Source organism: Microcebus murinus, chromosome 12, assembly GCF_040939455.1.
Source record: "Microcebus murinus isolate Inina chromosome 12, M.murinus_Inina_mat1.0, whole genome shotgun sequence".
NCBI lineage: Eukaryota > Metazoa > Chordata > Mammalia > Primates > Cheirogaleidae > Microcebus > Microcebus murinus.
Genome location: NC_134115.1, coordinates 63243770 through 63267891, shown reverse-complemented (window position 1 = coordinate 63267891; position 24122 = coordinate 63243770). Strand labels below are relative to the sequence as shown.

Here is a 24122-nt window from a genome sequence, read left to right as displayed (position 1 = left end):
ACTGATGATTCAGTTACAAACACAGAAGCTTTCAACCTTCTTCAAAGGAAAGGGTAGGCTAAAGGAAGAAAAAATAATAGTAATTACCTGATGGAAAGTCTGAGGACAAACAGCTCCAAAAAGGCTGATTCTATAAGTAATGCCTGATCTTCTTTGGGGAGATCAGTGAATCCTGGAATCTTTTCTGCCCAGCTTCTGGATACGTCAACGGAGTCTGTCAGAAGGTTGTAGAATTGTTGTACATGCTCAGCATCTGTGCCTGTAGTGGCCTGGTCAGTGGGACAGTACTAGAATGCAAACCAGAGAGAGCATCATTATCCTGATTCAATGGGGACAATATCATCATTTGCATATTGGCTCTTCCAAGCCTGTCAATGCCTAAATCCTTACTTCTAGGTCCTACAGTTTAGAAAACCCTTTCCCATTCACAATCTCTTCTGATTCTCACAATGGCCCTGTGATACAGAGAGAGAGAGCAAATTGTGTCACTTAATAGACAAAGAAATTTGCTTAAGTCGCATTAGTGCAGTGGTTTTCAGTCCTGACTGTGCACTGCAATCATCTGGAGAGTTTAAAAAACACTCTTGTCCAGGTCCTACCCCCAGAGATTCTAATTTAATTGGGCTGGGGTGGGACCCAGGCATCAGAAATTTTAAAAGCTTCCTCAGTGATTCCAAAGTGTAGCCCAACTGAGAAACACTACCCCAAGGGTTTGCGTCCATATGGGTTTTCAGGGTCTGCTGGTTCCACTGTAGCACAGCTGTCTCCCAACAAGGTGCAAAACTTTTTTTTTTTTTGGAACATAGTCTCACTCTTTTGCCCGAGCTAGAGTGCCGTGGCATCAGCCTAGCTCACAGCAACCTCAAACTCCTGTGCTCAAGCGATCCTCCTGCCTCAGCCTCCCGAGTAGCTGGGACTATAGGCATGCGTCACCATGCCTGGCTATTTATTTTCTATATTTTTAGTTGTCCAGCTAATTTCTTTCTATTTTTAGTAGAGATGGGGTCTCGCTCTTGCTTGGGGCTGGTCTCAAACTCCTGAGCTCAAATGATCCTCCCGCCTTGGCCTCCCAGAGTGCTAGGATTACAGGCATGAGCCACTGAGCCCTGCCCAACGTGCTATATTAACCCAGTGGTTCTCAAAGAGTGTCTCTCCAGACCAGCATCATCAGCAGCACCCAGGAATGCACTAGAAATGACCATCTCACGTCCCAGCCCAGACCTACTAAATTAGAAAATCTGGGGATAGGCCCGCCAAACTTTCATTAAGACCCTCAGGTGATTCTCATACACACTGAAATTTGGGAATCATAGAAATAACCAATAGGAGAAAGAATGATTTTTCTTGCTACCAATGGAATTCTGTGAGATAAAACAAACCAAGAAGTGTGGGGGGGTGGCAAGGGCAATATATGTAACTTTAAGAATATTTGTACCCCCATAATATGATGAAATAAAAAGAGGAAAAAAAAAAAAAGAAGTGGTGGAACCGGAGGGCTCTTCAGCAGAGCCCAGGAAGCTGTGTGCCATCAGACTCAGGGTTTGTGGCTACTTAAATTAATGAAAACTAAATAGAATTAAAAATTCAGTTCTTTTGTCACACCAGCCATATCTCAAGTGCTCAATAGCCAAACATGGTGCAGAACGGGGCATTGATCCAGTCCCTAGAGTAGAAGGGTACAAGTGGGAAGAAAGTCTACTCAACTTTTGGATATTCTGGTAGAATCAAGGTTTTTTTTTTTTTTAAGGACTGGAGGAAAAACTTTGCTGCTTCAGGTAGGAAGACTGATATAGTGAGATAATAATCAAGGTACAACAAACAACACAGATTTAAGAGATATGCAGAAACAGTCATGTAACTGTCCACATCATTTCCTTCACATTAACACAGTGTGTGATTTTGTATCCCTTCTTGCAATTGATCCTCACGGAGCAGAGATTTTTAATCCTTATTTTACAAAAGAGAAAACTGAGGCTCAGAGAAGCCAAGAGACTTTTCCAGTTTACATAACCAACAGTGGTACTGCCAGGATTTAAACTGTCCCTGTGACTTCAAGTCCTGCTCCTCCTGGCTGTGGGCATGTCTGATACTACCAGTTGGTAGCTTGTGGGATGGTTTTTGCAGTCTTTAAAAAGCATTTTGCTTTCCTCTAATTGGAGCTCTCCAGATATGTATTCATTGGCCCTATGTTTCTGTCAAGAGCACAGTAACTGCCACATAACAAACCCTCAATAAATAGGTGTTGAATGGTTTTTCAATGAAAGAGTAGTCAGGAGAGCGTTTAGGTTTGCCACAATGCCCTAACATGGTTGGAAGAGAAACAGCCAATAAGCATCTAGGTGTTTATTGTAGAGCTACCTAGGTAAGAGGAAATGAGGCACTTGTTTTAATTTGGTCTTTTTGTTTTTGTTTTTGTGTTTTTACAAAAAAGCAGTATGGAGTAATTAAAGAAACATCAGACAAAGAGCCCAGCCACTTTAATCCCAATTTTGTTATGGCCCTTAATTTGTGAAATACCTGTAGTGTCATTTCGTTTTTCTGAACCTCAAGTTTTCTCCTTTGTAAAATGGGGATAATAATACCTTACTCAAAATTTTGTTGTGATGATGAAATTTGATCATACATGTGAAGGGCCTGATATATATAAACATGTTTAACAAATGATGACAGTGATGATATTGAGAACAGGATACTTGGAACTATCACTGTCTTTCAGCTTCCATCTTTACAAAATGGGGGAATGGGTTGAAGCTGAAGGTTTCTACTTTTCAGCCCTGACTTTCAAAGATCCTATAACATGTGGTCCAGTTCAGTGCCCTGGCTCCTATGTTCCCAACAATCCCACACAGTGCCTGGAAGGAAGCTCTGAATATTCTGTGATGTACTGGATCATGGGAGCAAAGTCCAGGATGCGGAAGCAGTTCTCCTTCCCAAGGCTATTCAAGGATGGTGGCAGGATCCTGTGCTAAAGACACCTCCCACTACCTCCATTCGGCACACACACTCTTAACTGGAGGAGAGTGGAAAAAGGGATTTAATTTTTTTTTCCACTTTCTGCAAGGGCAGGATGAAATGAAGGACAGATCTCTCTTCTAAAAGGTGACAGCATGACATGTGAAACTCCCAAGTGAGTGGGAATCTGTAGTAGAGGAAAGTATGTTAGACCAGGCAGCAGGCCATGGGGTCCTCGGCCAGGCTCTGGCACTGACTTGCTGTGCAGCTCTAGACAAGTCACTTAACCTGGGTCTGTTTCTGCCTCTGAAACAGGACTCCAATGCACTTGCTGATCCTTAAGATTCCCTCTGGCTCTTGCATCCAATGATTCTAAATGTTGCTAAACTACACCAGGTATGATGTTTTTGCCAGGTTTGGCACTGATTCAGCATTATTTTGTTTTAAAACAGTGTGGTTAAATGGAGAGAACACTGGGAATGGGATCTAACTGCTCCCTCCTGCACTGACCTCCCTGAAACCATGGCTCACAACTCAACAATCTCTCTGCTTCCAACATTTGTTCAGAGTCCAACAGAGCGCGTAGATTTCACCCAGGGTCCTCTGCAGGCCTCTGCCCCTGCTGGGCTCACATTTCATGCCTCCTGCACACAGGGAAGTGAAGCCCCTGCCTACCCTGCGTGTGTACTTTTCTCTGATGGAGCCCAGCAAGGAGGAAATCCAGCCAGCTTGGCCCGCCAGACTCCAGCCAGATCCTCTGGGCTTCACCTGCAGTGATTCTGGTCCAAGTCCCAGAATTCTGGAGCCAAACTGGACTCTGCCTGAGCCACCAGTAACTTGGGGGTAACTGGAGGTTCAGCATCCAATTCAGGAAGAAAAGAAAAATCTCTTCTACTGGACATAAGATTCAACAAAATGGAACACAACATTTTAGATTCTTTCTCTGCCTGGCCTAGCAGTTTAGAAAAAACTCACCCAAGAAATACTGACCTGAAATTGGAAGAACTGGACCCCCCCAGCTCTGCTTCTGTGCTCTCCTACATTGCTAGGTAAGTTTAGGGTTCAACAAAGAAAATCTAGAATTTTTTTTTATCAGTCATGTCAGTCAGACATAGGACAAATACAGAAAGGTTTTTAAAATGAACTTTTTTTTTTCCTGGTTATGCTAATTTTTTCAGCCTATAGGGATCATTGATCTATCAAAACTCTGGCTTTATCACTAGTCAAAGACACAGTATTACATTTACTAACAGCCAATGCCTAATGAAGATTTCTTCTAATCACCTAGAATAAGGATCTAGAGCTGAAAAAAATAGTAATGAGTATTCTTTAATCTAAAATGAGTCTGCACATCCCTTATGGCACTGACACAGCCATACCAGTCAGACTTCAGCAATAGCCCAGGTCTAAATAAATGATTTGTATAGGAATTAAGTGAGACCCTTGGAGAACACCATCCCTAAAAAATTATCCACGTGAGGCTTTAATAGCAGTGTGGAATCTAATATTTACTCTATCTCACTTTCAGCCCTGGCTAAATAAGTAAAATACTCGAAGGACATGTTTTTCTCCCCATTTCTCTGAGTTTTTATGTCTCTAAAAATTATAGATGTGATCATTCTATGAGTCAAACTATGTATACATATTCTTACATTCTTACACTTTAAAAAGAGACATTTTAAAAATTGGCAATGTATATATTCCACCCCCCCAAATTTTTCTTCTCTGATCTACCTCCATCCCGCACCCCTCCCACCAAAAAAAAAAAAAAAAAAAAAAAAAAAAAAAAAAAAACAACCTCAAACCATAAAACTCCTCTTCTCCTGCTAGTGGCATCACTGCAGATATATATTTGTTTACTTTATTTCTCCTTCACTGGAGTGTAAGCTCCATGAGGACAGGAGCTGTCTTGTTCAACAATGTGTCCACTGACCTAGAATACCGCCTGACACCCAGCAGCCATTCAATACCTATTTGTTAAATGGATTGCTTTCCAGAAAATTTATACCTCATTGCTCATCCCTTCCCAATTCAAGTTAAAATGGAATTGTTGTTATTAAACTGTATTGGTGATTCCCAAACCTTACTGTGGTCTAGGTGTGGCCTAGGAACCTGCATTTTAAGCAAATACCACCATCTCTTTCCGGTAGAGGCATCTGGGCACCATGCTTTGGGAAATGCTGATCTGTACCCATAGTGGAATTACAGCAGGTAGAACAGTTAGAGGGTCAGGGAGTGAGAAGGCTGGAAGGCATCCTGGGAGCGCATTTAGTCCAATCCCTCCACCATTCACATGAGGAAACTGTGGCCCACAGAGGGGCAGGAACTGGCTTGAAATCATCTAGTGAATTGGTGGCAATGTCTTCCAAGAAGTTTCATGAAACCACTCTTTTTACAGCCTTTATGCAGCTTACTTTGCAGGTCTAACATGTGTTAGTCATATTGTTTCTTAGGATATCTTGTTAACACATTTAAATACCAGTTGCTGGTGCCTGGTTTTATCTGGGTAGAATCACTTGTATTTGCAGTCTGTAACTACACTAAATGGTTGATGACCACAACACCTTCTAGTGTGCCAAAAAATACTCGAAATGACCAACTAATGAGGACATTAGGTATATTTTCTCATTAGTGATTCTGCAGGTTCCAAAGCCAAGCCCAGTATCTATATATACTTGTATTGCTAAATTAAAAGCAACTGTAGGGCAGAGAATAGCAACATTTTGAGGAGAGACAAATCAAACATGACATGTTTTGACTGCACTGATGTACACTGATCTGAGCTCACTTTTGAGGGAGAGAAGTTTGGCCCAAAGGAGAAGTGAAGGTCCCAGAGCCAGGAACGCCTCACAGAGCTCAGGAGCTCTCTTTCTGGCCTCTAAAACATTCATTCCCTCTGTGACTTGGAGCAGAACCCCTCCGCCTCCACTTCTCACAATCAAGGAGAAAACTGCTCACTTACTACCCTAAAGGCACATATGCTGATATATGAAGATTAAAACATACCGGGCTGGCAACACATTTTCTCCTTTCTCTATTGACCTTACTGGGGAATCGGGCTTCTTTAATAAATTGTATGGGTCAAGTCAACTCTCTGACTCAAAACCTGACAGGGCAAATTCTTACTTAGAATGTAAGAAATATGGATTCACACTAAATGTTAACGTCAGTTAGTGCTAAGGAGGGGCATCAGGCAGGTATATATGAAGAGGACGTTCGTTTTTCATTTTAGCCACTTCTAATTGGTTTGCCTTTTAGAAAGCCAATGAATATTACTAATATTGTAACTTTAAAAAATCTAATAAAGCTTCTATTTAAAAAAAAATCTATCTAGCAAAACACATACTTTAAATAAGAAAAAAGAGAGAAATAAAATATATAAAAAAGAAAAAAAATCTAGTAAATTGCCATTAAATAAAAGTGGCAATATGATGAAATAGAAATATATTACCTTGAGTGATGAGATTTGGATCTTGTTCTAGCTCTGCCACTGACCTTAGGCAAGCCAGTTAACCCCTTTAAACCTTAATTTAAAATATGGGGGTTGGGATTAGATGATCCCAAGGTCACCTTCAGTTCTACGAATTTGTAAATATAAAACTTTAAGGAGGAAAGTATTTTGAAAATAGAATTTTAACAAAAGACTGTCTTAAAAAATTATTCAAACCATAAATTATACCATACAAAGCTGGAGACTTAAGTGAAATTATGTAAGAATATATGTAATACTCTGCAAAGGAAACACAGTGAACAGACAACCTACAGAATGGAAGAAAATATTTGCAAACTATCCATCCAACAAGGGAGTAATATATAAGGAACTCAACTCAATAGCAAAAACCCAAATAACCCATGTTAAAAATGGGCAAAAGACCTAAACAGACATTTCTCTAAAGAAGACATACAAATGGTCAACAGGTATATTTTAAAATGCACAACATTACTAATAATCAGGGAAATGAAAATCCAAATCACAACGAGATATCATCTCAATTCAATTACAATGGCTATTATCAAAAAGACAAAAAAAAAAAAAAAACCCACCAAACAAATGCTGGCAAAGGTGCAGAGAAAGGGGAACCCTCGTACACTGCAGGTGGGAATGTAAAGTAGTACAGCCATTATAGGGATGTCTCAAAAATCTACAGCTAAAACTACCATATGACCCAGCAATCCCATGCCTGGGTATATACACAAAAGAAATGAAATCAGTATATCAAAGTGATATTTGTACTCCCATGCTTATTGCAGCACTATTCACAATAGCCCAGATATGGTCTCCACCTACGTATCCATCAATGGATGGATGCATAAAGAAAATGTGGTATATACACAATGGAATATTATTCAGCCATAAAAAAGAAATGAAATCCTGTCATTTGCAGCAACATGCACGGTCATTATGTTAAATGAAATCAGCCAGGCAGAGAAAGACAAATATTGTATATTCACACTAGCATTTGAAAGCCACAAAAGTGGATCTCATGAAGACAGAGAGTAGATTAGTGGTTGCCAGAGGCTGGGAAGGAAAGAGGGGAGGGGAGAGTGAAGAGAAGTTGGTTAACGGGTACAAAAATACAGTTAGAATTTCTAATTTTTGATGGTTCTAGTATTTGATAGTATAGTAGGGAAAGTATAATTAACAACCATTTATTGTATATTTAAAAATAACCAGAATTGTGATATTCCCAACACAAAGAAAAATAAATGTTTGAGGTGATAGATATCTCAATTACCCTGATTTAGTCATTACACATTACACATTGTATACATGTATCAAAATATCATATGTGCCCCCAAAAATATGTACAACTATGGTGTATCAACAAAACAAAACAAGAATATATGTGATGGTACCTGGCTTAAAGTAGACATTCAATACATTCATTTTGTTTCATTCATTTTTTATGCTAATGTTTGATAGAGAACAAAGCAAGTTCAATCTTGTTAACTGGCAAGTTACTTAACAACATATATTCTTATATGTATATAAGCACTTGCATTTAGGGACAGTAAGGTCTCAGAATCATAAAATCTTAGAGTTGGAAGGGACTTAACTGTCATCCAAAACAACCTTTCCCCTTGTGAGGAATCCTGTTACGTGATCTCCTTAATTACTTCTTGTGCTGATGGACTCATACTTCCACAACAGGTAGTGTGGCCAAGACTTGTCATCAGAGTGAGCTGGAAGAAGCACCCCTCCTCCCCCAGATCTGTCCTTGGTTGTAATAATTCTTTTGCCCCAGGGCAAAAGAGTGATCTAATCCTACCAAATCTTCTTCCTTCTTGTCTACATATTTCTATTTCCCACAACCATCCCTTATAACTTTCCAGAAACAGTGTATCCATATCCCTCTTAAATCCCAGCTTGGAAGTGGACTCAATCCTTGAAGTGTGGTCTGACAGGACAGAGTCCATGGGACCATCACCTACTTGGTCCTGGTCCCATGCTTCTACTACTGCAGCCTAGGGTAATTCCGCATCCCTTTCTTCCACTACATACATACTTTGTTGGTTCATATCGAGTGTGTGTGGAACAAACTCCTGAGATTTTCTTAACATGAACCACTGACAAGCCAAGGCTCTCCCATTTTTTAAAATTCTAAACGCTAAGCTTCACATTTATTTTTGTTAACTTTCTTCGTGATGGTTTCAGCCCTTCCTGTTCCAACCTGTCGAGATCATTCTGAATGTTGATACTGACATCCATCATATTAGCGATCCCTCCCAGCTTTCTGTCATCTGCAAATGTGATCAGCATGCTCCTATGCCTTCATCCAAGTTTTTGATGAAAACTCACTGTATTTTTTTTAAAGTCTTTTAATTTAGTTGATTTGGGTCCAATTTTTGATAATTTTGTAAAGCTATCTAAAAGCAGGAGAATCCAAGCTATGAGGTTCAACCTGATTCCAAAACAATGCAATTAAAATAAATATGCTTTGCAAAATTGAGCCAGGCCCCAAAGGTAGTATCAATGTGACCCAGACTCTGGCATGGTCAATCTGCTATTTTGGACAAAGCTAACAATTAAATTGGATAAATGTTTGTTGATGAGGACGAGGACTCTAGACTAACAGACTGGATGGTGCAGAGGCAAGCAAACACACTGGATTGATTTTTCAGTGTGGAGACAGTTCCCAGCTGGGACAACTCAAAGTGCTGGGGAGGGTTTGCCATTGAATGACTAATTAGGCTGTGTAGACTGATAATTGGATAATTCGGGGCCAAAAAAATCACTTTTGGGGCCTAAAATTCTCTGAACTGGCCATCAATAGTGCTTTCAAATGCCCTGGAACCATGTCAGATTGTGTGGTCAAGCCTTAGTCTAGGCAATGCCTACAAGCTTCATTAATTCAGATAAATCACATAAGGAGAGGCCAGGGGTGCTTCAGGGAGAAATCTTCATTCCTGAATACTTTTCTAGCACCCTCTCTCATTGAAACCAGAGAGGCAGTGAAGGTTGGTATTTAGGAGCACAGATTTTGAGTCCAATGCACTTGGCTCCTAATTCTATCCCTGATGCATATTTAACTATGTGACCTTGGGCAAATCAGCCCTTTAGCCTCTCTGAGTTTCAATCCTCATTTACGAAATAGAGATCATAATACTTATCTTAATGGTGTTGCTGCAGGTACTTGACATGTGTAGTGTTCATACTCATTAGTACACTCAACAAATGGCACAGTAAGAAAGTTTGGTCGGCACTGTGCTAATGCTTTGACAAGTATCATCATATTTAATCTTCACAAACAACTCCAGGAAGTAGATATTATTATTACCCCATAACACAGATGAGGAAACTGAGGCATTAAAAGGTTTAATCAGTTACTTAAGGTCACCCTGGTAGTAAATGATGGTGTTGGGATTTTCATCTATGCCTGCATGATTACAAAGCCTAAGCCCTTAACCACTGCATTATTCTATTATACTATTATTTGAGACTTGACTTTAGTCAAGAGATGCTACTTGTAATCAGAATAAGAGTCCTCAACCTTTGGTGCTAAGGATCTACCATGCTTCTCATTTGATGTCTTGTGATCAGGTGCAAAGAGGAGGCTTCACAGCCTATAATGAGGCTGGGGATGAGGGAGAGAGGATCACAGCAGGTACGCCAATCATTTCTGTCAACACTGCAAACTAAAGGAGGGCACGTGGCAGAGACACACTCACACTTTGCCAGCTATTCAACCAGAAGCTTGAAATGCTGATTAGACCTGGGAAGGTAGTAGCTGCCAAGTCAGATCGACCAACTCGGGACCCCTGGACTGGTATCTCTTCACCTGTGTGCAATCTGTGTGTCTAAGTTTACTTGTGTTTGAGTTAAGATCCCTAAAGTTTGTGGTGGTTTAAAGGATTAAATGAGACAATATACCACAGTGTCTAGCATGTAGAAATTACTCGATAATTGTGATCCTTTTCCCATCCCTTCCCTCTTCAGTGAGACCCTATTTTCCTAGAAGTTTGCTTTACTAAGTCCTTTAAAAAACTGCCTTGCAGAATTGTTTATACACTTGCTCAGAAAATCCTTTTTCATGGATCTTCTCTGTGTTATCCAAATTTTGGAGGACTTTTCTGAGTTCAAATTGACGAGATTTTACTATGTCCCATCTGAAATAAAAATATTGATATGTTTTGGTTGACTTAACAACACCAATAATCATTTATGGTTTTCAAAACATTTTCACAACCATCATTCTTGTGTGACTGATGTTCAAAACACCCTCTGGTTAAATATTGTAATCATCTCCACTGTAGGAATGAGAAAGCCAAGAGCAGGAGCCAGGCGACACAGGCAGGAAGCAACAGAGGTGGCCTTCCTATCCCAGTCCTCCTGACATCTCCCGATGTCAGGGCCAGAGCTCACTCCTCTCCATAATGGTATAATCCCTCTGAATAAGCAGCAGATCAATCAATGCCAGTGCTTTGCATAAACCACTTAAGGATAACTTGAGGTTCACCCAGATGGTTTGATCACAGTAAGAAAAAGACAGTAGTCATTTTGTCTAGATGATGGGAGAAATCTACAAATTGTAGTTCACCTGTGCAGATTTTCATTGGCACAACCACCAGGATTCCTGCAACAATGGGTATGACAGGTGCAGCACTGTCAGTGTCATTTGTTAAGGCATTTAGAGATTCAATAAGGCAAAAATTATTTGGAGCAATGGATGCACACTGAATTGTTAAATGAAGTGAGAAATAAAGAAAAGGCATGAAAACTATCTAGCACAGTGCCAGGCACAAAGTCATTCTATCAACTCTTATTACTAGTATCATGAATAGAGACACTGATCATTCGTTTGGAAGCAGGAAATCATAAAACTTACTCTGGAATAATCAAGATCTCTGGGTGTTGAGTCTGTTAAAGCTCGTACAAGGGCATTCATCATACAAATTGGAGGAGAAGGTGGAGAGGGCTGAGAAGGTTCCTGTTGTAATGGGCTCTTTGGTTTGGAAGGTAGGCGACCTCTCCTCCCTTTCAGACTGTCTGTACGGACAACTGATGCCGAAAGAGAGAAAGAAAACAATCTTCAAAGTTTATGTTATGAATAGCCATAAATAACACAAAGGAATCAAAACACATTACAGTTGAGCAATCATTACTGAGACCCCATGTAAAAGTGACAATAGTTTGGAATAATATTCACACAATGATTTAATGAGAGTTGAAATAAGCAACATAAAAGCAACCCCATACTTACATTTGGTAATGAATTAGCCCTAAAAGTCTCTTTCTTCAGTAGAACAAAGATGTATGTATACAAGCTCTCTATTAATTTTGAGAAATTAGAATAAATAGTCCTCAGTTTTAAATGTAAACATATGCCATAAAAATAAAACGTTGAAGGAAAGAGGAACTGGGAAAATTCACTATCTCAACCTAAATATTAATTTTTTTTCCAGTGATTTCTGAGAACACATATAAACAAACCAGGTAAAAAGCATTATATTCATACCTTCTTTAACCATTCCGACACTGAGACACTTCTGAAATCGACAGTACTGACAACGGTTTCGACGTCTCTTGTCTACTGGGCAGTTTTTATTTGCCAGGCAAACATATTTTGCATTTTTCTGCACCGTTCTCTGAGAAAACACAATACAGAGATAGTCAACTAATAGTTTCTGGAAAGAGGTAGAACCTGACAAGATGTATTTTAATTACAATGTGAAAAGCGACAGTGCAATTCGTATAATTCGATAAATTTAATTTCCTAACACGCTAGCCTGCAGGAAAAACAATTTTATTAGTGTTAGCTGCTGACAATGAAAATCATCTCGGATTGTTCTGAAGCAAGTCTCAGGAGACACCCAACTCTGAATGATAAAATCATATCTGAAATTACCAGGTCAACATATCATACCTTGGAGAATTAGATTATCTCCACTTTTAATATTCCTTTGGGAACAATTTTCTACTTGTTCTACTCCCTTGATTATTGCTGACCTTATTAAAATAAAATCAAAATTATCTGGGATGTACTTTGTTTGCTATCACTATTGTAAGTCAAATATCACAGTAACTAGCTTTGTTACCCAATACAGATGAAATTGTAAAAAGCAAAATCAGGATTTGTCTAGTTAAAATATATAGGAAATGATGTTTTAATGCAAAAAAGAAATTCAGTTAATCAGCCTCTGTAGTTTATCTTTAAAGAATATTTTTGACAGCCACACCATAAAATTGGACCCTAAAAATCACTATCACATCCAAGAAAGAAAGAAAGAAAAAAAAAACCCCAAAGTACAAAAAAGAATGACAGAAAGAAATACGAAAGCTATATATTTTCAGTGAAATTTCCCATTAATAGGTAATTTCATAAATGACTATTGATGTAGACACAAAAATAACCATACTATAAAAGATATATAAAACTTGGGCATGGATATAAAAATAACATATTTTTCAGAATCCATATAATTTTGAAATGACACATGGAGAGAGTAAACATATTTTATGTTCCAAATTTAAAAGAATGCTTGTTTTTTTTTTTTAATTGAAAACATTTGTGAAAATGGATCTATTTTATCACTTAGGGTAAATCTGTTCAGAAATTACCTGGATCTATACAACTCAACATAGAGCACAAAGTTGATATTTATTTGGGAAGCCTGGACTGCATTAAAAAAAAAAAATCCAGGTAACTTGGGCTGTTTGATCTATTTTGTATCCAAAAGTCTAGATTTACTTTGAACCTTTTCTTTACTTTCAGTCATCCTTAACCTCCATGTTTCAGTTTTACCCTATCTTCATGTTTTAATTTCATTTTAGGTGACAGCTTCTAAATTGCTTACATAAAACTTAATATAACAAAGCCAGCCTACCTCAAGTCTAAGACACATTTCCTCTGCTTTAGTATATTTTAGTTAAAATGCAAAATTCTAAAACACAAACATACTTCTGAGTTTCCAGCATTTAAATTCTTAGTAGTCTGTAAGGATAGGAAATGTGTGTTTCCTGAATAAAGCTCTCTTTCATTGAACATGCAGTAATTTCTAACACTCTATTTCTTGCCATCATCCTCAAGGCTATATGCCAATTTGAGTGCTGGTGGCATTTTGTTTCAGGTATACATTTTCCCAATAACCTGAAGCCGTCCTCACATGCGTGTGTGCCTGCACAGTTTAAGGACAGGGAGAGATCGTTATGGTTCAATCACCGAATTCCCATCATTAACTGCACTTCATGTCACAATTTTAAAGAATTCAATTTAATGGTAGAAAGCCACTGGGTAAAACCTGCTCTGGCTCCCTTAATTAACAGATCTGTGGGGTGGTTCTCCCCCATCCTGCCCCCACCCTTTCAAGTATAGATTTGTTTTCAAGGGATTGCTGCAGAAAAGGGAAGCTGTTGGGGAACACTTAATTGACATTTCTAGACTCAGAATGCATTACCACTCTAGTATTCTGGTCAACTCTCAATTATTTAGGGTTGACTATATTTGTGGATTATTCATAATTCTCTTAATTGTTTTTCTTTCTTTTTCCTCTTTCTGCTGCCAGTTTCACTGCCCTTCAGCATTTCCACTGAAATACTATAAAAATAAAATCTGCTAAAAGAATGCAGTTACTTGAAAGTAGCCCTGGTAAAGCTTGAGTAAAGACAGAGAAAAAAAAAAGGCTAAACTAAATGGCTAAAAAAAAGGGCTAAGATTCTGCATTTAAAACATCATAACCCTGCATACCTGTAGGCCACTTAACATATTGCAAAGTCTTTCTATAAGCATTTTCTCATTTATCTGTAGATTTCAATTAATGACACAATTACTGTCGGTAGATCAAAAATAACTGTTGCTTGTTGCTATGTAGACCAATCCACAATATGTACCTTTTTACAAGTACTCTGTAGTTTCATTTAATAACAAAGTATTGTTTTATGGCCCTTTAATATATGTTTTTATCTCATTTAATACACTGCCCTTATATTCATTGATAGTGAAATTGAGGCCTAGAAAGAATTGTTATGCCCAATATCATACAATGGGTAGGTGACAGATCAAGGTCTCCTGTTGCAGTCTTCTTACTCCAATTCCAGCATGTTCTCAGGGACATCCTACTGGCCTCCCCAAACCTCTACTCTGCCCAGCACTGGAGGATAAGGAGTGACTTGTGTAGTTTTGCAAATGCCGGAAATAATGGCCAAGGGCATGGGGAACGGGGATGGTACAGCAGTAAGTGTCTGGAGAAGTCCGGGAGTCAAGAGCAAAAGGAGGAGCAGCAAGAGAGCAAGGCCTTTCCCCTTCCCTCCTCCCCAAATGGTAGAAAGAACACTGAACTCAGGGGTCAGGAGAAACCAGCTGGCAACATCCCCTGTGCAGCTAAATCACTGCTTACACAAGACTTCACAAGCCTGCACAAGACCTCACTTGTCTAGGCTTCAGCTTCCTCATGGGTAAAATATGGGGGAGACTGATGGCCTTCCCACTGTAAAATTCTCCTTTATACCTATGAGAGAAAAAAATGATGTCTACACCTGGCACTGTGTGTGGTACAGAGATAGGGAAGTGTTTCTAGAGGATAGAGTGGATTGGTAAGACCCCAACTTCTATCTTCTATGGAGGTAACTGACCTAGGCTGCAAGTCAGTTGCCCCTGTTTATTCTAATGCTGCAGAGTTATGAGAAGGGTGTGCAATTTAGGGTCACACAAACAGGAGCTGGCACCTTGCCTCCATCTCACTCTACGCGTGTGTGTCCTGGGGCAACTGAAAAACCTCTCCAAGCCTCAATGTCCTCATCTACAAACAAGAATAAATAATATCTACCTTTAAGACACTGACTGGCCAGAATTCAATCTCAGGTCTGATTCTAGAGTTCCATCTCTTATTGTAAAGGTTAAATGAGACACAAATGTCCAGGACCTGACATGCAGACCCTATCCATTCAGACACCCTGGCTGGACAGACAAGGAATGCAAAAAATGCTTGCATTTTTGAAGTTAGAGATCCTTTTGAGAATCTGCTGAGAGCTCTCCAGAAAAATGCTCACAAGGCAATGACAGGTCAGGAGGTTCCCAGACCCCTCAAGTCCATCTGGGGTGGCCTCCTGTACATGAACCCCAAGTGAAAAGCCCTGGTGATTATGGGTGTGAGGTTGCTAGGAGAGGGTACAGAAACGCAGAGTGTAACGATTACGCCTCTCAAACCAGGAAGGACAAGGATCGCCCCCCCCCCTCAGAACCTCCCTTCAGCGAGGGGGCTGGCTGGGGAGGGGAGAGGGGCACCAGGAGGAGGCGGGCGTGTGCGCTCACCTTGAAGAAGCCCTTGCAGCCCTCGCAGGTGCGCACACCATAGTGTTGGCAGGCGGCGTTGTCCCCGCACACGGCGCACGTGCCCTCGCCAGACGATGAGCTCCTGTTGGGCGGCGACGGCAAGCTGGGGCTCTCGCCCAGCAGGCTGGACGCGGTAGGCGAGGCCGTGAGGCCGAGGGGCGGGAAGGCCAGAGCAGCCGCCCTCTTGGCCAGCGGCAGCCCGTATGGGTGGCCCTCAAGCGCAGCAGCCTGGCTGCCCGCGGCGGCGGCGGCTCCCAGCGGCAGGCTGAGCGCTGCGGCGGCCGTCGGGTCGTAGCCCAGGTGGTGGCCGCCGGCGGGGCTAGGCGCGGGCGGGTGCGGCGGCGAGGGCTTGAAGTGGAAGACCGGGAAGCGCGTGCCGGCCACTGTGGGCACCGCCTTCATCGGCGGGTCCAGCAGCGGGCCGGGCGCGATGCAGCCGGGCGCCGAGGGCAGCGCGTCGTCCCACAGCGCCCCCGCCTGCGGGGGGAAGCCTGGCGTGGTGGGGGTGGACGGCGGGGACTGCTTGAAGTACATGGAGGTGCTGGGCAGCACCTCGTCTTCCGGGCCAGAGGGGGTAGGGATGGATGCCTGCTGCTGCTGCTGGTGATGGTGGTGGTGGTGGTGGTGGTGGTGGTGATGGTGGTAGCCGTGCGCGCGCCCCTCCTCCATCTTGATCAAGGGCCGCGGCCCGGACGGCTGCATTTGGTACAGACAGGAGGGCTTGAGTTCGTAGCTGCTCGAGTAGCCCTCCATGAAGGTACTGAAGCTGGGCAGAGACGTGGTGGCTGTGGCCGTGATCTCGGTGCTGCCGAGGTCCATGGTCAACTTGGTGTAGTCTGGGGGGTTCATGATCTCCGTGGTGTATTCCGAGCCGTATGTCTGCGCTGCATAACTGGAACCTGGAGGCGAAGGGCTATATTGGGCTTGCACGCAGGGCATATCTGCAGGGACAGGGAAAAGGATCTCTCAGAAGCAAGTCAACACTAGTTTCCTAGCTAACAGACAGCATTGGATTCGTTGCTCCCTAATCTGGGAAACAGAGAGGAAATGACATCCTTTCTTCCTTTTGATAGATAGACACAGAGTCCCCCACACAGAGTTTCTTCCTCCCCAGGAAGAAAGCTCAATCCCTGACAGACAAAAAGGGGCCACAGGATGGCAAAACTCTGGCCTTCTGGGGACCTCTGTACCCATCTTCTCACCTTCCCTGTCCCACACCAGATCTGGGAAACCTGATGTCCTTTATCATAAGGTCAGAGATGTTTTTAAAAAGTGGCTTTGAGTCCTATAAACTAATTGGAGTGGCCTCCTCAGCCACAATCTGGGAGGACAAAGAGAAAGCCAGTTTGGTTTATTCTGGAGGGAAAGAGGCCATTGGTCTCCTAAGCCACACACATTGATTTGTAGACCTATGAGTTAGTCAAAAAAGGCATCCTATGAGAGACTTACTGGCTAAGGGAGACAGTGACATTCTAACATTTTATGAGTGCCAACTGAGGCTGCCCACACATGTTGTGGGCTCTGTCTTCCACCCCCTCCCCACTCCTCCAAACAGGGCCAGCAGCCTGCACAAAGTGGACCCCTGTTGATGACTTCAGCCAGCTAGGTGGTGAGATGGGGATGTAGGTCCAGGAAATGGACTCGGGGGAGTTTACACCATCTGCAAAGAAAAAGATCAGCAGCTGCAACAAAACACCCACCAAACCTGCTCTTTGCTATAATACATACATACATATGTATATATAGTAATATATATTTCCAATGCTGACTAATGAAATATATCAGTGGCTGTTTTATGACAACAGTTTACATCTATCATAATAGGTAAGTTAGTCTAGGTATTTGCTTATGACAGAAGAATTAGTACCCCTGGAAAAGGAGAAAGAAGTTTCTGAATAGACTTAGTTTCTCTCCCAGTTTAGCTATGTTGAGCTCCCAAAGTGACTGGTATCCAGGGTGCTTACAACTGTTCAAAGAGGTTGAACTGGGTGAGAAGGCCCTGGGGATTATTAAATGTAGTGGATTTTATTAAATGCAGTGGATATTAAATGTAGTGGATGATTTATCTAATTATTTTCCTTTCTTTATGGCTACCCTTTACCCTATACCCTTAACATAAGGATAAAATGGACAGTTTCTGGTGGTTGGTTTTTCTGAGCCAAAGGAAAAGCAGGTGTTTAACGCCTATTTGGATTCTATGGTGTAAAAGGTGTGACTAATAGAGATGGGAGTATTTCACATTTCCTTTGACATCTTTCTCTTACCCACATTTCCAAATCTGATTGAGTCATGCATGTATGGGATGAAATCTTGACTTGAAAAAAAGTGATGAGGGCCTGTTAGAAGAAGCAGTGAGGAGGAGAGGCCAGTTCAAACCTTTTTATTTCCCCAAGTGGGCCTTAAAAACATACTCAATAGTTCGAAGTTAAAGGTTTACTTATCTTGCTGTCCAGTGGTTGGGATGAAATGAATAACAATCATTTAAAAGAAAGAACACTGCCTGATCTCTCATCTATTCTCCTCCCTTCAGCACCTCTAGGATTTCTCCCTTAGTCTTTTCTGTCATTGTTCCCTGCCAATCCCTACCTATTGCTCTTCTTTGTGTCATTCTGAGGTTTCTAACTAGAAGACAAGCTTGCTGGGGCTGTATTCTATTATTCTATTATGTTATCTCTGGTGCCTACTCAGGTCCAGCACCTATTATTCCTTTAGCAAATTCTTAAAGAGGTGGTAACAAACCAAACCTGCAATCCACTTTTGCCAAACTCAAATTAACTCCTTGGTTTTCAGCTCAAATGCTTTTCTCTTTGCCTCTGAGGTTCAATCATCCAAACTTCTGCACCCAAATGATTTTGGTTTCATACTAACAAAAATGCTCAGTGTTGCTCTAAGTGATTCCATAACTCTTAAATGCATACACTGGATATAAAAGGACAGCAAAAGACATTAAAATGTATAAATCTATTGGTGTATTTGCATTTTTCTTAGGAAAAATAATTTTGAGAAGTGTAGTGCTTAATTTAATTTGGCTGCTCCCCTCAGTAGCAACAGGGTGTGGTATACAGAGGAGCTTCGTGTGAGGAAGCCACCTGTGCTGTGAAATTCGTGGCCAGCAGTCACTGTCCTGGCACTGGGAAGTCCACCAGGCTAACCGTTGGGTGTGTGGTTCCCCTACCCACTTCTCCCACCCGGGGGGAAGAAGAAATGGTGCCTTCATTCCTACCTGGAGGGTATCTTGCGCGCTGAATGGTGGGGCTGGGGGTCTCTCCAGCGGAGGCTGAGAGTGTAGGAGGCGGGGGTGTCCGGCGAGGCGAAGCGGCGGCAGCGCTGCCCGGCTCCGCTGAGGGTCCAGGCTCAGGGCCCGGGCTTGCCGGGCTGCGCTCTTCCGCAGTGGGCTCTGCAGGCACGGGGAGAGAGGACAGAGGTCACAGCAGGACCAGGCTGGGTTACTGAAGCCTGGGTTGTGTGTGTGTGTCTGTGTTGGGGGGGGGGGCGTTCGTGGGAAGCCTCTAGAAATGCTACGTTAATTACAAAGAACTAAGGGTAAGGATGCTTAAGGGTATCAGAGTCCTCCTGGGCAAGAAGCATCTCACGGCCTTGGAGAAGCCGAGGGAAGGTTGTCCGCACTCAGCGCGGTTTTGTGGCACCCGAACCGAGGCTAAAAAGCGCGCAGCCTGTCGTCTCCCCGAAATTGATCTTTCTGCCCCAACAACTGACTCTGAGCTCAGAAAACCGAAGAAAGGAGAACACTTGAGGAACGAGTTTCGCCCGAATCTGAGTGTCAGTGAGCGAGCACGAGCGGAAAATAGCCATTTTCCAACTCTGCCCGCCCCCACCCCTCAAATACAAATTTTACATGTTGCATAGGAAATGCACGAGGTCCGGAACGAATGCATGAATGCCCCGAGGAATTAAGAAAGTCTGCGCTTTTCATTCTAAATGCTAATGGAGCTTCTCTTCTATTAGCCGCGAGTTTCGGGGGCCAGGGGTCAAGCAAACAAAAGGGCACAGTGGAAAGGACGGCGCTGGAAGCAAGACGAACAGGCAGGCTGCATTCGCGGCTGGTGGGCCCGGCGGAGGCAGGTCCTCTCTACCCAGCGGGCGGTGTCCCCGAGGGTGGGCCTCTTCCAGGCTTCAAGCCACTCTGCGCCCCGGAGGGGGCACATTCCGGAGGGCGCGGAGTGCGGCTCCGGGGCGAATGTCTCAGCGCACAGCTCCAGCGAAACTTTGTAGCTGAAAGCGCCGCTCCTCGGGCGAAATAGAAGGACCTGGCTGCCCCAAACTCCGGCCTATAGCGCCCCCTTTGCCCAGGGTGGGCACAGCTCGAAGGGTGGGAACCGGGACCGATAAAACCTCAAACCAAACCAAACAAAAACCTCTCGGGTGCGCTGGCCGCGGGGGCCGTCTCCTGGCGCCCCAGTGCCCCGGGCTTGCCTGCAGAAGGAGAGAAAGGGACACGGAGCCCCGGGTCCAGGAACCCCTCGACAGGCAGCAAATGGGGGATTCCCTTGCCACTCCCAGCTCCAGCCCGAGCTGCTCCGACGGAAAGCTTGCGCTCGCGGTAGCGCAGCGGATCTTCCCACGGTTGTGGCATGTGCTTCCCGTCCCCTCGCATCTTCAGTGGGGGTCTCCAGCACCCCCCCTCCAGTGGATGCTCTCATTCCCATTCCTCCCCAGAGGCCTTTCAAGCGGAATCTTTCTCCGAGGGGCGGCCTCTGAACTCAGGTGGGCGGGGACCGCATCTTCCCAAGGAAGGGGTTCCCCTCGAGCGCCCAGCGTTCGCGGGAGAGAGCCACGCAGCCTTCCCTACAGCCCAGCCGAGCGCCCCACCGCTCTCTCTGCCCTTCAAAGGGCCGGTTACCTAGGCAAAGCCTCCGCGCCTGGAAACACGTTCCGCCGCTCCTGCTCGCGGCCGCCGGGCGGGGAGCGCAGAGCCTTGGGGTTGTAAATTAGGAAGAAATAACTACCTCTGTCAAAGCTCCTTTCTTTCTCGTGGGCAGACGAAAGGAACACCCCCGTGTTCCCCTCCCCGTGGTGAAGTGTGTGGAGGAAACCGTGAAACGCACCATTGTGACCTCCGCGGAGTTTCCAGCCCTGGGGAGCGGGGGCGGAGGCTGGGTGGGGGCCGGAGGAGTGGAGGAGAGACCGACAGAAAGGGAAAGACAGACGTTCTCAGAAAGACCGAGGAAGACGAGACAAACCGCGGGGGAGAATTTCTGCGAGCGCACGGTCCCAGGAAGGGGGCGGGTGGGCGCAGGGGAGGGAGCGGGTGTGGAGGTTGCTGTGGCCTGAGGAGTCTTTGATATTCACCATTGCAAGCATCTTGTTCAAGGAAATTACTCGAATAAAGTAACTTCATTCATTGTGCCCAGGAGCCGCGTTGGGCAGCTTTTTTCTTTCCCTAACTGGGTTCTAAAAAACATTTCCTCGTCGTGGGAAAAGGCGATGCAGGATTAGATTGACGATGGAATGACTGAACGGCGCCCTGTACCTCTCTCCCGGCACTCTAAGGCCCTGGGATAACAGCCCGAGATTTCTGATTACTAAAGTCCTCGCAGCATTTCCCTCTGGACAATCTGGAGGCGCACATAAAAGGCAATCTCCAAGAACGTTCTTGGAAATCAAGCGACACGTGCTTCCTCCCTCGCGACTGCCCCAAAGCTTCCAACAGGCTCGAGAGGCGCCCTCGGAAGCCGACCTCCGCAGGCTGCGCTCGCCTGACCGCTCGCCTCTCACGACCGAGAACTTTCATTTCTACTGGGAGTAAAACAGTCGGAGCGACTTCTCCAAAAGCGCGAGTTCTGTCAGTGAAAAGTAAGCCGTGCCTTTCCCACACCGAGCCAAGGTCTGGAGGAGAGGGACGCCGTCCCCACGCGTGTCGGGGCGCGGGAGTCGGCAATTACACCCGATGTACCTCCGGAGGGAAAAGCGTAAGGCGGCAAGTCGGCCACGCCAGGCAGGCGTGCCTAGCGGAGCCCCAGGCTCATTTCAATACAATAAGCCACATTCCTACAATTACGCTCTCTTTCCTGAGGTCCTCCGAGCGCCGGTGCGAACTCCGGCGGCCACTGCCCAGACCCCTTCCCTCCCGAGCTTCCTTCCGGAGAACCAGCTCGGTGCCACCCTTAGGTACATTCACTCGGACCCACCAGAGCCCCTGTTTCCAGTCCTACTTAAAAGGCAGGAAAATTGCTGCCGTTCATCACCGGAGCTGCATGCAACTCCCTGCCGTGGCCGCCGCCGCCGCCGCCGCCGAGAGCATCATTACCATGACAACTAGAGCCGAAATACCCTGAATTACATCGCTGGAGCCGCTACAGCACAGATCCCGGTCCTCCTCTTTGTTAGAGGCTTTCCGCCTCTTCCAGTGGGGGGAGGAATCCCACCAGCTCCAGAGATCCCCGCGGGCCAGCTACCGGGGAAAAGTTTCAGCTCAGAACCTACCGGCTGCCCCGCGAGCAAAGCCGGAGCCGGGAGGCGAGGTGGGGGGCAGGGAACCCCACGCTCAAAGTTGTCAATTTCGGGAGCGACGCTTCCCAGCAAGCCAACTTTTTAGCAAGTCCCCTTATTAACTGGGCGAATCTCATACGTACTTGAGTGCTGTGGCGGTTCCGTCTTTAGAGCGAGTTTCTAGAGAGCTGTCCCGAAATCTGCACTGGGGGGGAGTCACAGCTGCTGTCCCGGAAGGGCTGCGGTGTGCAAGCCCAGCGGCTCCCAGAGGCGGTGAGCGGCTGGTGGGGGATGCTGCGACCCCGACTCATGGGAGAGCGCCGCTCGGAGGTTCCGCAGGCGTCCTGGCTCGGACTGCGACCAGCGGAGAGGATGCCGCCGCTGTTCCCACCTCCACGGCCACCGCCGGCGCCGTCAGCGTTGCAAAGTGAGCCCGGGAGGGGCGGCCGGCTGCGGCGCCGCGCTGCACCGGCGAGGGCGCAGGGCAAGAGGGGTGTGAGCGCGCGGGAGAGAGTGGAGTGTGTGTGTGGAGCGTGTGTGCGCGCGTGTGTCTGTGTGTGCGAGTGAGGGAGCGGGTGTGAGCGCGTCTGTGTATGGGGAGCGGAGGAGGAGCAGGAGCTGGAGGGGTGGGGGGCGGGAGGCAGGAGACTCCGCTCTCCCGGCTGCGCGTTCGCTTGCTCTCTCGGCACGTCATTTATGCCACAGGAGCCCTAGCGGCCTCTCCATAGAGTGCCTGGAATGCGAGACGTCAATGTGACGCCATGGGACGCTACGTCACCCTCCTCCTCCCTCCCCTGGCCCAGCCGGTTCCGCGTGTGCGAGGGAGGGTGTGTGTGCTCGAGTGTGCGCGCGCGCGCTCCCCAGCCGTTCGCACGGCCGCACAATGGAAACTACGCCGCGCCGCCCGCCCCAGCCCGGGGGCCTCTCGGACCCCTGCTGCCAACGCCTTCGCGGCGGCGCTGCCAGCGGGGCGCGCGTCTGCGGGAGGGTGCAGCCGCCTCCCGCGGGTCAGGCGGGACCGCCCAGCTGTCAGGCTCGGGTGGAGTAGAGTTGGAGGAGTGCTGCTGGCGCGCCTCCGAGGCTGCCCCGAGGCACGGAGCCAGGGCGAGGGGGTAAGGGAGAGGACAGCTCTTCCGAAAGGGAAGGCTCCGCCAGCCAGCTTCTCCGAGTGACCTGGCAGCCGGTGCAAAAGGAGTCTGGCACCAGCCCGAAGACTCCCTGAGGGGCAGCTGCGCTTTCCTCCAGCAATGCAAAGCTGTTGACTTCTCTCGGGTCCTCTGCGCCCAGCCTAATTTCTCCCACGCTCCCCCCACCCCGATCATTTTCTGGGTGCGTGTTTCGCACACGGATGCAGATGGCTACGGGTTTTATTTCTTTACACTTACGGTGTGGGTTTCCTGACTGGACATATTATAACCCAACGAAGTGCACATCCATCATCCGCACGCGCGCTGCGGCAGAAACTACTTAATGTGTATAAAACAAACGCACACGTGTTGAACAGCTGAGAGGGTCTGACTGTCGCGAACCATCCCTCCTCCCCAGCACCCGGTCAGAAATGGAGCTCTCAACTCGCACTTTCACTTTTTGATGATCGTAGTTGGGGCCCCTCTCATCACCCAAATTAAACATTTCGAAATCAATCAACAGGATTTATTAGTCAGTCCCTCGCTGGGGCATTTGCTCTGGTCTCCCGGGACACATTTGTCCTGAAATGGTGTCCTGAAAGCCTGGGCGACTGCGTGTATGACAGAGCAATTTCTTCCTGGAAATGATAAATTTAGGTGTGAATATCTTGCTGCAAACAAAAACAAAAACTCAGCAGAGGTAAAGACTCTTAGTTCCAAAGGTGGCAGCTGAGTGAAAGTAATTTCTTTCAGAAATGAATTTTTGAGGAGCAACCATGTAAGTGAAACTGTGGACAGACGTGGTTCCCACGTAGTGCGTTTG

General features: G+C 45.4%; 1 protein-coding gene across 1 annotated transcript in view; it reads right to left on the bottom strand.

Annotated features, from left to right (window-relative positions):
* The window catches only part of NR4A3 (nuclear receptor subfamily 4 group A member 3), a 36846-nt gene extending 17803 nt beyond the window's left edge, over positions 1-19043 (bottom strand). Inside the window, exons 1-5 of the mRNA XM_012769002.2 lie at positions 18946-19043; positions 15702-16663; positions 11910-12039; positions 11280-11452; positions 88-287 (exon numbers count right to left, since the gene is read on the bottom strand). Coding sequence (XP_012624456.1) covers positions 88-287; positions 11280-11452; positions 11910-12039; positions 15702-16661 — 1463 coding nt within the window. The 5' untranslated portion in view covers positions 16662-16663; positions 18946-19043. The remainder of the gene's footprint in view (positions 1-87; positions 288-11279; positions 11453-11909; positions 12040-15701; positions 16664-18945) is intronic.
* Positions 19044-24122: the final 5079 nt, after the last annotated feature.